The sequence below is a fragment of the Cetorhinus maximus genome, chromosome 11 (assembly GCF_964194155.1).
Source record: "Cetorhinus maximus chromosome 11, sCetMax3.hap1.1, whole genome shotgun sequence".
In the NCBI taxonomy this organism is placed as follows: Eukaryota; Metazoa; Chordata; class Chondrichthyes; order Lamniformes; family Cetorhinidae; genus Cetorhinus; species Cetorhinus maximus.
This window is the reverse complement of record NC_135889.1, coordinates 74,480,245-74,503,896: the sequence shown is the minus strand read 5'-3', so window position 1 is coordinate 74,503,896 and position 23,652 is coordinate 74,480,245. Positions and strand designations below refer to the sequence as shown.

At 42.2% G+C, this 23,652-nt stretch overlaps 1 protein-coding gene across 1 annotated transcript; it reads right to left on the bottom strand.

Annotated features, from left to right (window-relative positions):
* Positions 1–529: 529 nt before the first annotated feature.
* LOC144686294 (death-associated protein-like 1.S) lies at positions 530–23,262 on the bottom strand. The gene is made up of 4 exons (XM_078551376.1): positions 23,019–23,262; positions 8,539–8,607; positions 2,655–2,709; positions 530–1,118 (listed from the first exon to the last, which is right to left on the bottom strand). The coding sequence occupies exons 2-4, from the start codon at positions 8,601–8,603 to the stop codon at positions 1,008–1,010; spliced, it is 231 nt and encodes a 76-aa protein (XP_078407502.1). The 5' UTR covers positions 8,604–8,607; positions 23,019–23,262; the 3' UTR covers positions 530–1,007.
* Between the last annotated feature and the right edge of the window lie 390 nt (positions 23,263–23,652).

The following is a 23,652-nucleotide window of genomic DNA, read 5'->3' as shown; positions in this document are numbered from 1 at the left end:
ATGATTTCCACACAACTACAAATGTCTGCACAAAGTGTTCATGTAAATTGTATAAGAATTTTAAAATGAAAAATTGCTTGAACAGCATCCAAAATATTTATACCTTTTAGCCAAACAGGCTGAATCCATCATCTGAATTCGTAACATGCATGAGACAAATTTTATTTATTTGTTCTTTCATGGGATGTGAGCATCGCTGGCAAGGCATTTGTTACCCATCCCATATTGCCCTTGAACTGAGCAGCTTGCTAGGTCATTTCAGAGGGCATTTAAGACTCAACCACATTGCTGTGGGTCTGGAATCACATGTAGGCCACACCAGGCAAGGATGGCAGGTTTCCTTCCCTAAAGGACAATAGTGAACCAGATGGGTTTTTACAACAATCGATAATGGTTTCATGTTCACCATTGAGCCAATTCATCCAATTTGAATACCAAGAAATACATCTTGTACTACTTAAATTCATATTTTTGAAGGGTGGAGGAATTAGCATTGAAAATAGAAATAAGAAACAAGCACCATTGTGAATGCATCAAAAGTAGTAGTTTATTACCAATATGGGGGTGACAGAGTAAACACAGCTAATCCTCATTTTGGTCCCTTCAATCACCCCATGTACAAGCTACACCATAAATGGATTAATATACTATGGAACTTCTACTGTACTAATACTCTTAGACACTTGCCATTTAGTTCGAGAAGACAAGATTATAAAGGGTAACTGAACTTCCATTTGTTACAGCTGTTTTACTTATTGAAGATAATTTTCAATAGATTAATTAGCCCAGGAGACACTAACTACATAACTCTTATACACCCTTGCAAGCAACAAACATGTTGGACTAATGTCTCATTTGGCCAGGAAGGTTTCTAGTAGTTTAAGGATAACGCAAGGAGCAGTAGCATTGTATAACTTGGAAGAGACTGATATTTACATTTTAAACATGCTATCATTGATTTCTTCACTCTGCATGGTGACTGTCATATGTTGCACAGGTAACTTCTTTCAACATTTGCGAGGCTGGTTAATGGTGTGAAATTGTCTCGGTAGTGGAATCCTCTCCAAAGCAGGCTGATGCTTTTGCGATGTAATTTCAGGTGGAAATTTACGACTCAGCTAAGGAGGGAATAAAAACAAGTTATCAGTGTGCGAGGAAATGTAGAACAATTTCTTTGAAGAGTTTGTTTAGGGATACAGGATCAAAAGACAATTTCTTTTCCAGGCATGTACCCTGGACTGCATATTGTGGAAACAAATAAACCACAGCCAGATTGACAGAGAATTTTAAAAGCAACAAAAAATCCTACATGCACAATCCCAGTAGTTGCATGGTGATTGCATCTGGAGCGATAGTATTTTCAAGATCACTGGGAGCACCTCACCTGCATGGCTTTTGAAATCCCACTTGAAGCAACCATTTGGCCTATGCCAGCATAATCTCAGCCAATTATCCACCCACAACAGGGGGTTTTGTTTGCCAGCTGTTTCTCAGTCCCTTCCTTTCCCCCTCCTTTGTTGCACCAATGAATAATTAAATTGTTTCTGCTAGAGAGAATTAACTGGTGACTTTAGATTTTTGGCTGTTTTGAGGACTCACATCATTAAAAATTATATAATCACTAGACTAACTTTATAATGCCATCACCTCTTTGCTCTCAAGGGAGGTCAGACAACTTTTATATTATTTACACACATGAATATGACACCATTTTCTATTACTCATTCATGGGATGTGGGCATCACTAACAAAGCCAATATTGCCCTCAGGTTGGTAGAGAGTCACTTTCTTGAACTGCTGTAGTTTGTGGGGCTGAACATTGCGCAATCATAAATGAATATCCCCACTTCTAACCTTATGAAGACGGTTGAGCCTAGGACACTACCCTGAGGAACTCCTGCAGTGATGTCCTGGAACTGAGATCATTGACCTCCAACAACCACAACCATCTTCCTTTATGCTAAGTATGACTCCAACCAGCAGAGATTTTTCCCATTGATTCCCATTGACTCCAGTTTTGCTAGAGCTCCCTGATGCCACACTCCGTCAAATGCTGCCTTGATGTCAAGGGCAGTCACTCTCACCTCACCAATCAATAAAATTATTTGCAAAGTCACCAGTCTGGTTGGAGATTTTTCCGAGACGTTAGGAAACAAAAAGGCCAATACCTTTTAAAAAGAAAAACAGGTTTCCATCCACAGAACTCCCAAAACGCCCTTGTCTTAAAGATGTAAAAAAAGGTTTTTAAACAGGCAGGGCTATCAGTCCACAAGTAATGGTTAGGTTCCAGTACCTCATCCAAAATCATAGCACAAGAATAGACATTTGAGCTACTGGATTGTTTTTTTTTAAGTATGGTTGGGGTGGGGGGGCGGCGGGGGGGGGGAGAGAGAGGAGGAGAGAAGAGAGAGGGGGTGGTGGTGGTGGTGGTGGTTGTGTGTGTGGAAGAGAAGTGGATATTATAACCAAACATTATCTTGTCTTCATCCAACATCCACTTACTCATAAAAGGGTTACCTGACTCTCAAAAGGGAAACCGAGAAAATAAGTATATTTTTAAAAACTTAAATTCTAAGTGCACATTTTTGTAGACTCAACCCTGCTTTGAATTAAAAATACCAGTAAAATAGCTTCAATAGAATCCAATTACTCACCTTGTCAATGGTTCTAGCCAATATAAAACTCCTTTTTGATGAGTTGATAGCAGTACTGCAAAAAGAAAACTTGAGTACTTCAGTTACATGGCTAGAAATTGGATAGGTTTATAATCCATAACGGATGAGAAGCTAAGAAACTAAAACCAGACACAAACACAAAACTTACATCAAATCTTGTTCAGCCATTACCCAGATTCTTCCTGGTCTATATTTGCTTCTGATTAAGCAAAACGTCACAATTTTAGAATGCTTATTTTCAATGCTTCCATGTTTTCAAAGCCCTCCATGGCCTTGAAATGGCCAAAACTGTGTCTGTCTTTGACCTCTGAACAAAATAAACCACTTGGCAGCTTTAGGAAAAAACCTCGTCAGCTCCGAGGAGCCCCTAACAACCCTCTGCGGATTGTACAGCCCAACTTCAAAGAGAGCTTTACAAAGACCATCTTAATTTAATAACTCCAGATGGCCAGGAGATGGATCGTCAGCTAGACAAAGGTCCCGCAGCCTTCCTTTCAATTCCTAATGGCCAAGACTCTTTGGAATCCAGATGATGGATACACATCCTTTGTCAAAGATGGTGGAGGTGGGATCCATGTGACATAGGCTTCTCTGGCTTGTGGAACAAGTAATATTGACTTGCAAAACTGCATTGTCTCTATCTGCTGTTTACCTTCTAACTGGCGGGCTCAGAAAAGGAGCTCTGCCCCCCGGTTGAACACTTGGCCCCATCTATACTTCTGCTTGAAATCCTGTACTATCACAAGACTGATTCATCTCTGCATGCCTCACATCGTGTGAAGTCCACACCACCAGAAAAGTGAATTATACTGTTTGAGTTTTCAGCCCAACCTCCGTGAAGGTATACCTCATTGGACTGGAGTATGGAATCCACGTGAAACAATCTCTCTTTCCTCTGTGGTCTCTGCACTGTAAAGCTCTTTTCTCTATCCCTCTCGTATGGAAGCAACATTGCAACCCTCCTTTCACTTTTTTGAGTGTGTGCAAATAAACTAGCCCTTTGAGTTAATCCCATCTCTAGTTTGCTGTGGGGTTATTAATAGAAAACTGGATTGCACCAAAACCAAGGAGTTGGGAAATACACTACTGCTTATAAAAGGGGAAACAAAGCAAAAAACTCCTGTTTATGGACAGGTGGCGAGAGGAGAAATTAGTGCTGTTTAAAGTAACCCCCCTCCTGACCATAACAATATGATTTTAATTGCTCCAGCATATGTCCAGCTGGCAAGGCTGTAAACTCCAGAATTTCTCCCTAACCCCCTCCACATTTTTTCCTTCTTTTAATTGGCCAAATAGCCTCCTTCTGTGCCATAATAACTCTATGATTATTTAAAACTACCTATTTGAGCAAGGTATTGGTCATCTGCCCCAATATCTCATGTGTCTCAGTGTTAAATTTTGCTTTATAACACTCCTGAAAGTACTGCAGGATGTTTCACCATGTTAAAGGACTACATAAAGAAGTTTTTTTGTAATATAGGCATTGGCTATACAAGGCTGGATTCCACATTTTTGGATACCTCATTTATTGAGAAAACCAAGTTGTGCCTTACAGTACTAACTTAAATTAGTTTTTATATAGGGCTGGACAAGGTCACCTACCTGTCTCTTGGCAGCAAAGCCAAGTTCAGGAGATTGATGAAATGGATATTTTTTAAAAACCTGGATTTTGCAACAATAGTGATGGCAAAACAGCCACTGTTTGTCATCAATACTCATCTGAAACTGACAAACTTCTGGTTGTTCGCAGAAATCCAGAACTTGATGCAAGTGATTCTATGTTTCTTCTTAGTATGTACCATTGAAATTTTTTGACTGCAATCAAGTAAGTCACTGTACAGATTAAAATTTGCCCTTTTATACTAGTCTCATTGAAAACCCTTGGAAAAAATTATAATTTGTTGAACATGGTGTAACTGGGCTTTTAAAAGTGGCATATCAAGTTCATAAATTTCCACTGAACAGCCTTAAGTGACTTCCTGTCCCAGCTGCAGGACGCAACCATCAGAGAAGGCAGCCAGGAGGGATAGTTGTGAGGTGCAGAAGTGCCGAGGCCATGCCCCCTTTGCTGTCAGTGGCACAAGGAATGTCCTTTTTTTAGTCTAACAGCTTGCTGCGTTAGGGTGGTTTGCTTTGGAGGTTCTTAAGCTTTTTTGAAAACGGCTTTTAATCTTTCAAAGACAATTGCCCTTATGAGTTTGTATAACTTTTAATGTAATGCAAGTAAACATCGAAGTCTTGAAATGAATTTAAATACTTAAATGAAATACATTTTACGGTACTGTTAGTGTAGCCTTGTAAGGCAAATAGCAATTTCTATTTTTTTTAAAACTACTTTCAATTGCTTGCATATATGTTTTCAGTTTAGACGGCTGCTGAGATTAGCAGTTCTGTCATCAAATTGTTTATTTGGGATATTTGGGGGCTCTTGGATGCATTCTAGCTTTAATAATAACAGGTTCGTTTATTTTTTTTTTTTTTATTCATTCAGTTCAGTTTCTGGTCAATGGTAACCCCCAGGATGTTGATAGTGGAGGATTCAGTGATGGGTAATGCCATTGAATATCAAGGGGCGATGGTTGGATTCTCTCTTGTTGGAGATGGTCATTGATTGGCATGAATGTTACTTGCCACTTGTCAGCCCAAGACTGTATATTGTCCAGGTCTTGCTGCATTTGGACATGGACTGCTTCAGTATCTGAGGAATGGTAATCATCAGTGAACCTCCCCGCTTCTGACCTTATGATGGAAGGAAGGTCATTGATGAAGCAGCTGAAGATGGTTGGACCGAGGACGCTATCCCGAGGAACTCCTGCAGTGATATCCTGGAGCTGAGATGTAGGACCTCCAACAACCACAACCACCTTCTATCATGCTAGATATGATTCCAACCAGTGGAGAGATTTCCCTGATTCCCATTGACTCCAGTTTTGCTAGGGCTCCTGGATGCCACACTCAGTGAAATGCTGCCTTTATGTCAAGGGCAGTCACTCTCACCTCACGAGTTCAGCTCTTTTATCCATGTTTGAACCAAGGCAGTAATGACGTCAGGAGCTGAGTGGCCCTGGTGGCACCCAAACTGGAAACTGGGCATCAGTGTGCAGGTCATTGCTATGCAACTGCCGCTTGATAGCACTGTTGATGACCCCTTCCATTACTTTACTGATAGAGAGTAGACTGATGGGGTGGTAATTGGCTGGGTTCGATTTGTCCTGCTTTGTGTGCAGGATACACCTGGGCAATTTTCCACATAGCCAGGTAGATGCCAGCGTCATAGCTGTACTGGAACAGCTTGGCTAGGGGCACAACAAGTACTGGAGCACAAGTCTTCAGCACTGCTGGAGTATTGTCAGGGCCCATAGCTTTTGGTCTATCCAGTACCTTCAGCCGTTTGATATCGTGGAGTGAATCGATTTGGCTAAAGACTGGCATCTGTGATGCTGGGGACCTACAGATGAGCCAGAGCTGGATCATCCACTCAGCATTTCTGGCTGAAAATTGTAGCAAATGCTTCAGCCTCATCTTTTGCACTGATGTGCTGGGCTCACCCATCATGGAGGATGGGGATATTTGCAGAGCCGCCTCCTCCAGTGAGTTGTTTAATTGTCCACCACCATTCTTGACTGGGTGTGGCAGGACTGTAGAGCTTAGATCTGATCCGTTGGTTATGGGATCGCTTAGCTCTATCACTTGCTGCTTATGCTGTTTGGCACACAAGTAGTTCGGTGTTACAGCTTCACTAAGTTGACACAATTTTACGAATGACTGGTGTTGCTCCTGGCATGCCCTCCTGCACTCTTCATTGATCCCCTAGCTTGATGGTAATAGTAGAATGACGGATACACCGGACCATGAGATTGTGTTCGAGTACAATTCTGCTGCTGATGGCCCACAGCGCCTCATGGATGCCCAGTCTTCAGTTGCTAGATCTGTTCGAAATCTATCCCATTTAACATGGTGGTAGTGCTACACAACACGATGGAGAGTATCCTCAATGTGAAAGTCAAGACTTCGTCTCCACAACAACAGTGTGGTGGTCACTCCTACCGATCCTGTCATGGACAGATGCATCTGCAACAGGCAGGTTGGTGAGGATGAGGTCAAGTATGTTTTTTCCTGTTGTTGGTCCCCTCATCACCTGCTGCAGACCCAGTCCCGTAGCTATGTCCTTTAGAACTTGGCCAGCTAGGTCAGCAGTGGTGCTACCGATCACTCTTGGTGATGGATATTGAAGTCCCCCACCCAGAGTACATTCTGCACCCTTGCCACCCTCAGTACTTCCTCCAAGTGGTGCTCAACATGGAGGAGCACTGATTCATCAGCTGAGGGAAGGCGGTACATGGTAATCAGCAGGAGGTTTCCTTGCCCATGTTTGACCTGATGCCATGAGACTTTTGGGGTCCGGAGTCAATGTTGAGGACTCCCAGGGCAACTCCTTCCTGACTGTATACCACTGTGCTGCCTCCTCTGCTGGGTCTGTCCTGCTGGTGGCACAGGACATACCCAGAGATGCTGATGGTGATGTTTGGGACATTATCTGTAAGATATGATTCTGTGAGGATGACTATGTCAGGATGTTGCTTGATTAGTCTGTGAGACAGCTCTCCCAGTTTTGGCACTAGCCTCCAGATGTTAGCAAGGAGGACTTTGCAGTGTTTGTAGAGTTTGCAGTTGTCATTTCCGGTGCCTAGGTCGATGCCGGGTGGTCCATCTGGCTTCATTTCTTTTTCGAGACTTTGTAGTGGTTTAATACAACTGATTTAAGAGACAACCACATTGCTGTGGGTCTGGAGTCACATGTAGGTTTCCTTCCCTAAAGGACATTAGTAAACCAGAATGGTTTTTACAACAATTGACAATGGTTTCATGGTCATCATTAGACTTTAATTCCAGATTTTTATTGAATTCAAATTCCACCATCTGCTGTGGTGGGATTCGAGCCCGAGTCCCCAGAGCATTACCCTGGGTCAATGGATTACTAGTCCAGTGACAATACCACTATGCCATCGCCTCCTTTAAAGTGCACAATGAGGGTGAAGGGGGGTATTAGTTGTTTGGCAAGTTTTCTTTTAAATATATTGAGACTTTGCCCAATATAGCTCCTGCTGTTAATCACTTTCAACCCAGGTCCCAAGTCTTGTGATCAACAGGCTAATAAAGAAGGGCAGACCATTTGGCCCCCCTGGGCCTGCTCTGCCATTCAGGATGATAAGGGCTGATCTAACTGTGGCCTTAACTCCACTTTCCTGCCTCCCCCCATAACCCTGGTCTCCCTTGTCGATCAAAAAAAAACTGTAACTCAGCTTGGAATATATTCAATGACCCAACCTTTGCTGCTCTCTATGGAAGAGAATTCCAAGGACTAAAGACCTTCTTGAGAGAAGAAATTCCTCCTCAACTCCATCTTAAATGGGAGACCCTTATTTTTGAACTGCATCCCCTAGTTCTAGATTCCCCCATGGTGGGGGCAGGAGAGGTACAACCTTTCAGCATCTACCGTGTCAGATCTCCTCAGGATCATACATGTTTCAATAAGATCACCTCTCATTCTTCTAAACTCCAATGAGCACAGACCCAACTTTTCTTCATAAGACAAGCACCCCCCCACCACCATCCCAGGAATCAGCCTAGTAAACTTTCTCTAGCCATGTCATGAATAGGAATGATTCTGTCCTCAGATGGAGAAAGATTGTTCATAAGACATTCAAGAAGATCCTACCTCAGTTCATCATATCTCAGTTAACTATTGTTTGAAGGACTAAATGGCTCCTAGTATAATATTTTCACAGTATCTTTTCAAATAGCCACCTGCCTTGTCCATTTGCTCAAGCACAAATCAGAAAAAGGGTATGGAATCATTTACCTCGGAATACATTTCTTGGTTTTTTGATCACTTCCATTTTCCTCTTCTTTTGTGGCAACCCTCATATCACTATCACTGCCTTTTGAGAGTAGAAAATAAGCAGCAATTCAGTGCATAATTTCACTTTACAGTAGTTAAAATACAAATATGTTTGGTCAAATGTCTGACCCAATTAAATTGCTTTATAATAGCTACTCAACATTTTAGTGATCAGTGCTGCTAATCTTGCCATTGCCACACTTAAAAATGTACCAGTTCCAACTAACGTTTTGTTCAATGGCTAGACCAATCAGAAATCATGGACTGACTGGTCTAGTATATACTAGACAGAAAAAAAATGTTGGCAATCGTCATGTCCAGTAGCATCTTTGAAGAGAGAAATAGAGTCAACATTTCAGGTCCATGACATTTCATCAGAACTGAGAAAAGTTAGAGATTTAATGGGTTTCAACCAAGTTGAGGGGAGAGGACATGAAAAATTAAAGGGGAGATCTGCAACAGTGTAGAAGGCAGGGGAAATTAAATGACAAAAGGGTTGATGGTGCAAGGCCATAGGGAGTGGTAATTGTGTGTGTGGAAATTGGCTATGCTTTCAACTCAAATCAGGAGTGAAGAAGTGCACATAAGATAAACTTTCGAATTCAAATCTGACAGTTGGCAATTGCCAATTGGAGCAAGAATTCTGGAACCAAGTTATATTCAAAAGTGCTGTCACATTATTGGGTAAGCCTGTCTCACAGTGACATTCCTTTTCTTAGGCAGCAAGAAAGGCCACACACTAAATCCCAATTTGTCAACAAACTTGTCATGGGTTCAAGCCCTACTCTAGAACTTCAGTGCATAATCTAGCCAATAATTGCAGGGCTAAGGGAGTGCTAGATTATCAAAGGTGTCACTTCTTGGATGCAACATTAGTCCAAAGCCCTTTTCATGTGGTACTATTTGAAGATTAAGACAGCCCTCCTGGAGTCCTGAATCAACATTAATCCCTCAGCCACCATCACGAAAACAGAACAGCTGGGTCATTTCAGAATCTCAGCCGTGTCGACCCTACAACGTCCTCCTTACTAATATTTGGGGGCTAGTGCCAAAATTGGGAGAGCTAACTCACAGACCACAGACTAGTCAAGCAATAGCCTGACATGATTCCGTGAGGATGATTATATTACAGATAATGTCCCAGACACTATCATCTCCGGGTATGTTCTATCCCAGCGGCAGGATAGGCCCAGCAGAGGCAGTGGCGGCACAGTGGTATACAGTCAAGAGGGAGTTGCCCTGGGAGTCCTCAACCACTGGACCCCATGAAATCTCATGGCATCAGGTCAAACCTGGTCAAGGAAACCTCCTGCTGATTACTAGGTATCACCCTCCCTCAGTCGATGAATCAGTGCTCCTCCATGTTGAACACCACTTGGAGGAAGCACTGAGGGGGGCAAAGGCACACAATGTACTCCGGGTGGGGAACGTCAATGTCCATCACCAAGAGTGGCTCAGTAGCACCACTACTGAGCTGGCGAAATCCTAAATGAGATAGCTACTAAACTGGGTCTGTGGCAGGTGGTGAGGGAACCAACAAGAGGGAAAAACAAAGTTGACCTCATCCTCACCAACCTGCCTACCGCAGGAGCATCTGTCCATAACAGGATCAGTAGGAGTGACCACCACACTGTCGTTGTGGAGACGAAGTCCCACCTAAACATTGAGGATACCCTCCATTGTGTTGTGTGGCACTACCACCATGTTAAATGGGACAGATTTTGAACAGATCTAGCAACTGAAAACTGGGCATCCATGAGGTGCTGTGGATCATCAGCAGCAGCAGAATTATACTCTAACACAATCTGTAAGCTCATGGCCTGGCATATCCCTCATTCTACCATTACCATCAAGCCAGGGGATCAATCCTGGTTCAATGAAAAGTGCAGGAAGGCATGCAAGGAGCAGCACCAGGGAATACCTAAAAATGAGGTGTCAATGTGGTGAAGCTATAACACAGGACTACCTGCATGCCAGACAGCATAAGCAGCAAGTGATAGACAGAGCTAAGTGATCCCTCAACCATCGGATCAGACCTAAGCTCTGCAGTCCTGCCACATCCAGTCGTGAATGGCGGTGGACAATTAGACAACTAACTGGAGGCGGTGGCTTCACAAATATCCCCATCCTCAATGATGGGAGGAGCCTAGAACATCAGTGCAAAAGATGAGGCTGAAGCATTTGCTACAATCTTCAGCTAGAATTGCCGAGTGGATGACCCAGCTCGGGCTCCTCCGGAGGTCCCCAGCATCACGGATACCAGTCTTCAGCCAATTCGATTCACAGCATGTGATATCAAGAAACAGCTGAATGCAATGGATGCTGCAAAGGCTATGGCCCTGACAATATTCCAGCAATAGTACTGAAGACTTGTGCTCCAGAACTTGCCGCGCCCCTAGCCAAGCTGTTCCAGTACAGCTACAACAGTGGCATCTACCCGGCTGTGGAAATTGCCCAGGTATGCCCTGTATATAAAAAGGACAAATCCAATCTAACCAATTACTGCCCCTTCACTCTTGATCAGTAGAGTAATGGAAGGGGTCATCAACAGTGCTATCAAGCATCTGCTCACTGGTGCCCAGTTTGGGTTCCACCAGGGCAACTCAGTTCCTGACCTCATTACACCTTGGTTCAAACTTGGACAAAAGAGCTGAACTGCCCTTGACATCAAGGCCGCATTTGGCCGAGTGTGGCATCAAGGCGACCCAGCAAAACTGGAGTCAATGCGAATCAGGGGGAAAAATTCTCAATTGGTTAGAGTCACACCTAGCACAAAGGAAGATGGTTGTGGTTGTTGGAGGTCAATCATCTTGACTCCAGGACATCACTGCAGGAGTTGCTCAGGGTAGTGTCCTCGGCCCAACCATACTCAGCTGCTTCATCAATGACCTTCCTTCCATCGTAAGGTCAGAAGTGGGGATGTTTGCTGATGATTGCACAATGTTCAGCACCATTCACGACTCCTCAGATACTGAATATGTCCATGTCCAAATGCAGCAAGACATGGACAATATCCAGGCTTGGGCTGACAAGTGACAAGTAACATTCGTGCCACACATGTGTCTGGCAATGACCATCTCCAACAAGAGAGAATCCAACCATCGCCTCTTGATGTTCAATGGCATTAACCAACACTGAATACCCCACTATCAACATCCTGGGGGTTACCATTGACCAGAAAGTGAACTGGACTAGCTGTATAAATACTGTGGCTACAAGAGCAGGTCAAAGGCTAGAAATCCGGCAATGAATAACTCACCTCCTGACTCCCCAAAGCCTGTCCACCATTTGCATGGCACAAGTCAGGAGTGTAATGGAATAATCCTCACTTGCTTGGATGAGGGCAGCTCCCACAACACTCAAGAAGCTTGGCACTGTCCAGGACAAAGCAGCCCGCTTGATTGGCGCTTGATTCCCTTCCTCCACCACCGATTGTCACCTGAACTAGACAACCAGACTGTTTTCTTGTGCTTCTAACCTATCCTTTCCCCATCCCCACAAAAAAACGATAGGATTCTTTCTTATCAAATGTTTGACAGATCATCTGCCATCATAACATTTCTTCCCCTACCCTCTTTCTGAAGGGACACTAGCTTCCATTATGTCCAATTCAATTTGACCACCCCTCTCTCCCCAGGACCTTCCCACTGAGATGACAGCACTTGTCCATTCACCACCTTTTTCCACAGCACTGTCCAGGGGCCCAAGTACTGCTTCTCAGCGAGGGAGCAATTAAATGTATGACAGACATAAATACTGTATCGGGTGCAGTCTCTTCTGTATTGAGACCAAATGCAAATTATGTCACTGCTTTGCCATACATTTTGTTTTGTTTAAGTGTGAACCTAAGCTCCCTGTTGCTTGTTAAGCTACAGAACAGCCATGATATAATTGAACGACAAAACAGGCTTGTGGAACTGAATGACCTACATACTCTTGTGTTCTAACTCCAGGGATGAAATCAGGTGAACTATGTAAATGGAGGGGTAGTAATGTGTTACAGACCGTGATGGGAGGAATACACAGTTAATTCTAGGCCCACTTCTCCACAGGCCGTAACAATAGTTTAAATGTTTAATTCACCCATAAAATTGGCCAATTGTTACCCTTTGAAACGGTTATTCCCAGCATAAAAAGACTAACCAGGCTTCATTCAATAAACACAAAAAATTGATTTATTATAAATCAAACTTTTTAAAAACAGGTTAATAAACTGGCTAACATACAAGTTGTAGTTTAGAAGTGTAACAATTTGCTCTTTCTAAAAACGCAGCTATTTGAACCCCCATACACAAATACAAAACAGGACAAAACAAACAAACAAACAAACACAGTCCTCTGCAGATGCTAGAGTATGGGAACGTTTCTTTTAAAAGAATATATTTTGAAGAGATAATCGTGACGCTGTTGATCTAACAGAATTCTACTCATAATAGGTCTGGAAGTTCCTTCAGATGGATTATCTGGTGAAACTTGATGACTTCTACTTATCACAGCTTTTGCAGGCTTTCAAAAAAGAACAGATGATTTATTCTAATGAGACATTTCTGAGAAAGGTGAAACTCAAAGGTGGGGCAGAGAGAAAGAGAGAGTCTTTTTCTTGCAGCCTGCTTCCAAGACGCACACACATTCACTAACTCTGCCTGACAGTTTCAAAGACTAAGACGTTCAGAGAATACTTCCCTTAGGCCAGGTGCTTTTAACCAATCAGCAGCAGCTAAAGAGCCTGGCAACAGCAGATCTTCGTTAACTTAAATATACAAAGTATATCTTCCCTCTTCAGGTGTTCGCCACGAGACATTTATCTTGACCTGTGTTTTCTTGAAGAATGGCATATTCACAGCCAGAATTAATATTGCAAACTTTTACAAATAACTCATGAGGAAGAATGTCCACAATTTAATGTCCTTCAAATTTTCCAAAAATGGGTTCCTCACACAGGGCAAAAGCTTGACAGTCATTTATACAATAAGAGTCCATTGAATATAAAAGCTATCCAATGCAATGAGTCAGTCTGTAAAGTGCTTTGTGATGATAAACATATTAAGTTAATCAAAATAAAAGTACGCTCAATTGCAAAATTAGTGACATTTGAGTTAATACAAGATCACAATGTCAAGAAATACAACACCAGTGTTTGACTAAAGCTGTTTTTAATTCAACTTTCAAAGAGACCAGCATCTTCTAGCTGCTGTTTTCGGCTACTAAATAATGGCTCCCAACATATGTCTTGCTTTCACCTACAAAGTTAGAGTCCAAATTTAACTGGCTGAACAGAACCAGCTCCGATATTGGGTCCAAGAATCAGTTTAAAACAGCATAAATGCAAGTTTTATAAATTAAACCAAATTCAACCTTTACTCCAGAGTAAACTCCAATAGCTAAAAATTAAAATGGAAAATTAATATAGTTTAATTTGACTTTTAGATAAAGCTTTTATCTTCAATAGATATATATTGAAGAAAAACCTAGCAGTCCTTGAGGATTAACTCAACTTTTGGAATTCAGATGCTCTATGTGGAAGGTAATGCCTTTTTGGTAGTACAGTTGATGGAGAGGCTGTGGATGAGAAGATGGAAGCAAAACTGCAGAATTATCTATACCTTACATGCAAATATATCAAGCAGTTCTTCATGTATAGAAGTCATAGAAGCTGATGCCTCCCTTAGTGGTAGAAGGGGAAACAAGAGTAGAACAAAAACTGAGACACACAGTATGCCACTTTTGCACATTTTCAAAGTGGACTATCACAGCAGGAAGCCTACCTGCCATTCTTCAGCCCAAAGAATCTCTACCGAGTTCTCTCAATTGCCCTTCTCAAATAATTGGAACATCTCACATACTTATTGATCACTTCAAGATAGGAATAAGTGGTTTTATATTCGAAAGTTGTTTATAACTATGCAAATATTCCACAAATTTTTAGAGCTCAGATGTACAAATACCTTTACTTAACTTTCAAATATAAAAGATTGGTACTTAATGTATCTACATCTAAAGAAACACGAGTCTTTGATTGTCTCCTTTTTCCCAACGAATAAGGAAACTTGCATACACTTGTTCTCACCACTGCTCAGGTCCTCAAATTTATCTGCTGCATGTACTATTTTACACCAGTTCTACATCATCCCCAACAACATTTATCCTCTAATATTTAGGCGAGTTAGTTTCCATTACAGTGGGGAGGGGAGACGATGGCGAAGGGGTATTGTCACTGGACTAGTAACACAGAGACCCAGGTTAATGCTCTGGGGACCCAGGTTTGAATCCCGCCACAGCAGATGGTGGAATTTGAACTTGAAAATCTGAATCTGACCATTAAACCATTGCTGATTGTTGTAAAAACCCATCTGGTTCACTAAGGAAATCTGCCGTTCTTGCCTGGTCTAGCCTACATATGATTCAACTGACTCTTAAAGGCCCTCTGAAATGGCCTGGCAAGCAGCCACTCTGTTGTATAAAACCTCTACAAAGTCACAATAAAGGAATGAAACTGGACAGATCGCCTGGCATCAACCTAGGCACCCAAACGACAACCACAAACTCAGCCCTGTCGACCCTGCAAAGTCCTTCTTACTAACATCTGGGGGCTAGTACCAAAATTGAGAAAGCTGTCTCACAGACTAATCAAGCAACAGCCTGACGTAGTCACCCTCACGGAATCATACCTTACAGATAATGTCTCAGACACCACCATCATCTCTAGGTGTGTCCTGTCCAGCAGAGCTGGTTGCATAGTGGTATACAGTCCGGAGGGAGTTGCCCCAGCAGTACTCAACATTGACTCCGGACCCCATGAAGTCCCATGGCATCAGGTCAAACAGAAAGGAAACCTCCTGCTGATTACCACATACCGCCCTCCCTCAGCTGATGAATTAGTGCTCATGTCAAACATCACTTGGAGGAAGCACTGAGGGTGGCAAGGGCACAGAATGTACTCTGGGTGGGGGACTTCAATGTCCATCACCAAGAGTGGCACCACTGCTGACCAAGTCCTAAATGACATAGCTGCTGGACTGGGTCTGCAGCAGGTGGTGAGGGAACCAGCCAGAGGGAAAAACATACTTGACTTCATTCTCACCAACCTGCCTGCCGCAGATGCATCTGTCCATGACAGGATCTGTAGGAGTGACCATCACACAGTCATTGTGGAAATGAAGTCCCGCCTTCACGTTGAGGATACCCACGAGGTGTCAGCTGTGGCTCAGTTCATAGCACCCTCGCCTTTGAATCAGAGGGTTGTGGGTTCATGTCCCACTCCCGGAAACCAAGAACTGTGATTGTACTCGAAAAGAGTTGCAATCTGTGACTGTTGATAACTCGAAAGAGTTTCAAGATTTTTAGAGGTGTCAGCTGTGGCTCAGTTCATAGCACCCTCGCCTTTGAATCATAAGGTTGTGGGTTCATGTCCCACTCCCGGAAACCAAGAACTGTGAATGTACTCAAAAGAGTTACATGAGATCTGTTGATAACTCGAAAGAGTAGAGGATACCCACCATCATGTTGTGTGGCACTACCACCATGCTGAATGGGATAGATTTTGAACAGGTCTAGCAATTCAAGACTAGGCATCCATAAGACGCTGTGGGTCATCAGCAGAAGAGTTGTACTCAAACACAATCTGTAACCTCATGGCCTGGCATATCCCTCACTCTATGATTATCATCAAGCCAGGGGATCAATCCTGGTTCAATGAAGAGTGCAGGTGGACAAGCCAGCAGCAGCACCAGGCATACCTAAAAATGAGGTGACAACCTGGTGAAGCTATAACACAGGACTACTTGTGTGCCAAACAGCATAAGCAGCAAGTGATAGACAGAGCTAAGTGATCCCACAACCAACGGATCAGATCGAAGCTCTGCAGTCCTGCCACATCCAGTCATGAATGGTAGTGGACAATTAAACAATTCACTGGAGGAGGAGACGTTACAAATATCCCCATCCTCAATGATGGAGTAGCCCAGAAAATCAGTGCAAAAGAGAAGGCTAAAGCATTTGAAAAAATATTCAGTCAGAAGTGCGGAGTGGATGATCCATCTTGGCTTCCTCCGGAGGTCCCCAGCATCACAGATGCCAGTCTTCAGCCAATTCGATTCACTCCACGTGATATCAAGAAACAGCTGAAGGCACTGGATAGTGCAAAGGCCACGGACCCTGACAATATTCCGGCAATAGTACTGAAGACTTGTGCTACAGAACTTGCCGCGCCCCTAGCCAAACTGTTCCAGTACAGCTACAACTCTGACATGTACCCAGATAAGTGGAAAATTGCCTAGGTGTGTCCTGTACGCAAAAAGCAGGACAAATCCAACCCAGCAAGTTACCTACCCCACCCCACCAAATCAGTCTACTCTCGATCAGTAGAGTAATGGAAGGGGTCATCAACAGTGCTATCAAGCAACACTTGATTCACAATAACCTGCTCACTGATGCTCAGTTTGGGTTCCGCCAGGGCCACTCAGTACCTGACCTCATTACAGCCTTGGTTCAAACATAGACAAAAGAGCTGAACTCCAGAGGTGAGATGAGAGTGACTGCCCTTGACATCCAGGCTGCATTTGACCAAGTGTGGCATCAAGGAGCCCTAGCAAAACTGGAGTCAATGTGAACCAGGGTGAAAAATCTCCACTGGTTGGAGTCACACCTAGCACAAAGGAAGATGGTTGTGGTTGTTGGAGGTCAGTCATCTCAACTCCAGGATATCACTGGAGTTCTTCAGGGTAGTGTCCTCACCCAACCATCTTCAGCTGCTTCATCAATGACTTCCTTCTATCATAAGGTCAGAAGCAGGGATGTTCGCTGATGATTGCACAATGTTCCGAACCATTCGCGACTCCTCAGATACTGAATCAGTCCATATCCAAATGCAGCAAAACCTGGACAATATACAGGCTTGGGCTGACAAGTGGCGAGTAACATTCGTGCCAGGCAATGACCATCTCCAACAAGAAAGAATCTAACCATCACCCCTTAACGTTCAATGGCATTACCACCACTGAATCCCCCACTATCAACATCCTGGGGATTACCATTGACCAGAAACTGAACTGGACTAGTCATATAAATACTGTGGCTACAAGAACAGGTCAGAGGCTAGGAATTCTGTGACCAGTAACTCACCTCCTACCCCCCCCCCCCCCCCCCCCCCCCAAGGCCTGTCCACCATCTACAAGGCACAAGCCAGGAGTATGATGGAATACGCCCCACTTGCCTGGATGAGTGCAGCCCCCACAACGCTCAAGAAGCTTGACACCATCCAGGACAAAGCAGCCCACTTGATCGGCACCATATCCACAAACATTCACTCCCTCCACCACCGACACACAGTAGCAGCAGTGTGTACCATCTACAAGATGCACTGCAGGAATTCACCAAGGCTCCTTAGACAGCACCTTCCAAACCCATGACCACTGCTACCTAGAAGGACAAGGGCAGCAGATAGATAGTTTTCCTCCAAGTCACTCACCATCCTGACTTGGAAATATATTGCCTTTCCTTCACTGTCACCGGGTCAAAGTCCTGGAACTCCCTTCCTAACTGTGGGTGTACCTACACCACATGGATTGCAGCAGTTCAAGAAGGCAGGTCACCACCACCTTCTCACGGGCAACTAGGGTTGGGCATTAAATGCAGGCCCAGCCAACGAAGCCCACATCCCGTGAATGAAAAAAAGGATCTTCACCATTATGTATAACTAATTTGCAATAATGGAAAGTCCATTGTACAAGAGGCAAGCTGCATGAGTTTCATGCTGGGAATGCCACTGTAGTGCATGAAATTCCTCTGCAGCTTAGATATAAAAGTGCATACCTCGTACTCCTAATTCTTAGCATCCTCCCACTAGCAATATTCACTTCACCAATAACCTTCTCAACAATGCAGATTCTTCCAGAGCCACTCCACTTCAAATGTATTTGTAGCCTTGATTCAGACATGGAGAACCAAATGGCAGAGAGAGGAGTTGCTGCTCTCAGTAAGTACAGAACCAGGGAGCCTTAGAAAAACACAATTTATTATGGAGTGGGAGGAGTTCAAATGAAAACCTTTCGGTATACCCAATAAAAAGAAGTGGTCGAAGGTTAATTACACCCCAGAGCATAGTTGCAAGAATACAGCAAGGTTTTCTTCAGCTACTTCAAAAGGACCAAGCAAAAGTTCAGGGGTTATTCAATAACAATCTAGTTAGTGTTCACCTCCTTTCGCAAATCCAATAATAACAGCCTAACAATCCAGGCAATATCTGGTGCATTAGAAAAGGAATATGTGCAAACCTTTTTTGAATTACCCAGAAGCACAATTCCTCATTGCTTCTCCATGGCAATGCCTCAGCCAGAGCCAACCAATCAGCACCCTTTCCTCCTCTAGTATAAATTATGATAGTTTGAAATTTGGTGTTATGTTTGCCCTGATGAGTGCAAGATGAAAAGCTTTGGCAACATATCTCTCTTTTCAGCAATATTCAAGTTCTGTACTACCAAGGAACTGTTTACATTGCTTTGGTTACAAGCTCCATTAATTTCTTGCTTAATGCTCTGCCCAATGGTATAATTACTGTTAGGGGTGCCTATAAAACTACTCCCACCAATGTTTCCAGACCATTGCTATTCCAAAACTCCACCCACACTGATTCTACTTCCTGATTTTCTGAGCCAAGACCCTTTCTCACTAATGACTTTTTGTCATCTTTTATAATCAGGGCTACCTCTCCTTTTCCATTCTGCCTATTTTTCTGAAATGTTGTGTAGCCTGGAATATTTCCCAACCTTAATCACCTTGTAACCATGTCTCTGTATTGGCAATTAGATCCAAACCATTTATCTCTATTTGTGCCACTCATTTATCTATCTTATTGCAGATGTTCCATGATTCAGATAAAGTGACTTCAATTGGTTGTTTAAAAAACTACTATTCCCTGCATGGACCTCACTCTCTGATGCAACATTACCATTAAACAATACTTTTCCCCCTTCCTGTTCCACTCACCTTGTCTTTATCCACATCAATATACTTCTCTATTGCTGAAAATTTTATCTTTGGATTTCTAAATCTCCCTTTACCCAACATTCCTCCTTCACTGTTAGTTTAAAGCCATTTTTCCCTAAAGTAACCATATTTGGTGCAGATTGAAGCAACTCTAGTGCTTCACCCAAGTGATTATTCACACAATTCTAGTGTCAGTAGCTATTTATCCTGGGGGTGAGTGTACATGGGTAAGGGAGTTATCACAAATCAAGCTGTATCCCACCTCTGGACAGCCACAAAATAGTTCCTAGGAAGATGACTGGGTAACTAGCAGTAAGCAATTAAATAGATACTTTGAAAAAAAATCTGTTTATGATTACAGCTGAGCATAACTAATTCATTACAGACCTGGGATCAGATTGCCTCCTTTGTGGTTTAAGGATTCAAACATATCACATGGCACAAATATTCATGGGAAAAAAACTAACTTTAATTAACAAGGCTTGGGTCCTACCTTGTGGAAAAACACTTCTACATTGCTGTAAACAGAATGCATTAATAGTTTCACTTTAAATGCTCAAATCTTCTTCCTTTTAAAAAGTACCCAAGTATTATAGTATCTTCACAATTGTACACAAAAGCAAGAATACATGTTCTTATATTGAAATATTTGTGCTCTTTATGAAATGTTAATTGAGCAGCCTGGAAGACTTTACAGACATGCTGCTTAGGCTATTGTACCATGGACTAATTTTTGGACTGAAGACAGGAATTTAAAATGTAATTTTGCCCTCCTTCCCCACAACTATCACTTTCAGAATATCCTAATCCACAGGTTACAGGAAAATGATGATAGCATAAAAAATATTAAATTTGCAATATTCAGATCTATAACAGAGATATAGGCATTGCGGCAATAAACAAAAATCCCTGGATGATCAGATTCATGTCTTGGTTACTCAGCTTCTGTTGGACAACAGATTAAACAAAATACACATCACTTTGGATGTAATTCAAAATTGATGTTTGAAAACAAATTCAAGAAGTGAAAAATTAAATAGAATAAATATTCATGGAATAAAATACCTGTACTTGGATTGAGGCCAAGGTACTAGTTTATCATTTTGCGCTTTAATATGCAATTAATGTGAAAATCTACTTGGCTGAGATTTTCCTGGAAAACTTACTCTTGTTCCAAATGCAGGAATTTCATCTTAGTTATGAGTACAGCATTTTAACAATGCCAGAATGTTATGGGCTTTTCTCTCTTCATCATGGCCTCCTTGAATTTTGAAGTGAGAAATTGTGCTAATTAGTGTTAAAACTACAATGGTGTGTACTCAAAGACTTCCTGAAGGCACAGGATACATTTCACATTGACAATTAGTAAACTCAAAGTTGTGGGATTCAGAGCAAAAACTGGACATCCAAAGTAGTAGCTGAAGGGTAGAAAACAAGTGGTGCTAAGAGCAGTGTCATCCAATGCTTTTAGGCAAATTGCATTTTTGATTAGTAAATAAAAACAGGCAGGTGATCAAAATTAATTGAAAACATGTGTTTTGTGATTGTTTTCCTTGCCATTTTACAAACAGAACATGCAAGTGTTTGTTTTGTGCTCTTTAACCTCCTTGTTTGCTGACTGTCTGCCAAAACAGTGTACCAAGTTGACAACATTGGACTTCTACACTATCATAGTGAAGTGAGGCTGTCATGGCCAGCTTGACCAAACTAAATTAACCATGACAAAAACAGAATTACCTGGAAATACTCAGCAGGTCTGGCAGCATCGGCAGAGAAGAAAAGAGTTGACGTTTCGAGTCCTCATGACCCTTCAATGCCTGGTCAGCTGAAGAAATCAACTAACCCAATCAATAACTAGCAACACCAATAGGACTCTTGGATGCAAAAGAGCAACCACCATCCAATTGCATTCTAGATAGAAAACAGACTGGTCTGGTGCATCTCATTGCTGAGAATATTGACCAATGTGTTTTCTCTCCTTCAAAGAAATTATAACTCAAACTACTGGACAAAAATCCTAGAAGCTGAACCAAGATGAGCAGTGCCTGATAAGTTCAGTCCAGAATGCTAGCTTTGAAGGAAAAAACTGAAGTTTCACACTAACTTGTGGTTACATATGTTAATGCAAGTAATTATTTTACTTATGTGCAAGGAGTTTTCTACTTAAGAAAAGGGTAGGTGGCTAAAATGGTGATCCATGGCCAAACCTACGATCCATTAATAACTTGTATTGAACATACTTGTTTAGAGCGGCAATTCCCAGGGGAAGGGAATACTGGCTGATATATCTCAGGACTCAGGGACTACTATTGTTTCCAAATTAGATCAGTGACTTAAATTCAGAAACCCTGCAGTACATAAAATTATAAATATCAAGAGAGGTAGAAGAATTGAAAGAAGCAGATTTAACAGACAAGTGCAAAAAATTGCCCAATAAAATGAACAACCCAGAGACTATGAATGGTGTTGAAATAGTCAACTATGAGATTGAGTAGTTTTATAGACAAATAACCAAAGTCCACACCTTGAGTGTATGTCAATTAGAAGAATCACCCGCAGTTTACCTACGAGCTTTAAGTTCAGTAAAAAAAAAATGGCATGCCCCACGGCATCAGGAAGTACAATAAAATCAACAAGAAACATGAGCATAGCAACAAGACAATGTTCTAGTCTGTGGATATGGAGTAAAGGCAGTGTCTGGAACTGGGGTTAGGAGCGGCAGGGAAGTAGTACCACGGAGGTGTATGCCACCTCAAAAATGAAACCCAAGACCATTGTTCAGCCAAAGTCATCCAGGCTCCAAGACATCAGCACCTTGCTAAGATGTAGCTAAAATCCAACCTCGGCCACGTCCCTGATCCACTTTCCTCACATTATTCCTTCCTATTCCCCCCAAAAGTAATAAACCTGGTATCAACATTCAATAACTATTGCTAAAGCTGAAGACCATAATTGCAGGCTTCCTGTAATGTCGTAATCAAGAAATAATGTAGAAAAATTAACTTATTAACAATATTTCACCAAAACATTCTTGCACCAGATTACAAGTTATGTAATCGTCAGTATCAACTTTCAGTCTTTTCTCTCCGACCCCACCCCCGTCATCAGAGAACTTATGTCATGAATTTCGCAATTCAAAGGGAGAGTAGAATTTTGAATCGGAAGGAGTAGGAAATCTAGCATTCTAACGAAAAACAATTTTAAAAACGTCAAAGGGTAAAAGTAAGCCATTAAAACGATATTTCCACTTAAACGTAAAGTTACATGAAAGTTCACTAACTCAACTATGGAAGCTGGAGTTCGATCTCTCTCTCTCTCCCGAAAAACAGACCAAGGCGTTTAAAAAAAAACTTGGAACTAAAACGAGGGGCAGCTTGCTTGTACTTTAATGAATAAAGCAACTCTCGCCTACGCAGTTTACACCAACCAAATTCTCAACTATAATTCCAAGAAACTACTTACAACCAAATTCCCTCCACGTTTAAACTGTTTTTTCCGACTCGAAGCAGCTGTTTCTGTGCGTTCCTATTTGAGTTTGCTGCTACACAATGGAGGGAGTCATAAAATTGACTTGCGCCTCCAAACAGCAATATCCCTTGATTGAACTGTAGATGAAATAATTTAAAATGACAGCTACATTTAAATCATCACATAGTGGAAATTCAGGCCATGCTTGGTATCCATTGGGAATTAGGAAAGATTGGAGAAATAAACCCCCTCTTCAATTGGTCCCGTCCCAGTTAGTACGATCCATATGGAGTATTTTCTTAGGAAATGGAGAGAGATGCCTATGGGCTTTTGTGGACTGCGGCTAATTACTTATTTTCTGACGTTCAAAACACTTAAAAGATAATAGTATCCCCTTGAATGGGTTATCACACACCCGAGCCTTTGTCCCTACAGCTTTAAAATCATGAAGTCTGCTCATCCCTACTCCCCATCTCACCTTATTTTTTTCACCTATGAAACATCCTCTCAGTCTTTGCACAAAGCTTCTTATCCTTAGTGAATTTAATTATGGTTATAGACACACAACCTTGTAGGGATTTGGCTCTCTAAGGTCCAGAATGACCTGTCCAGTCCTCTTGTCTA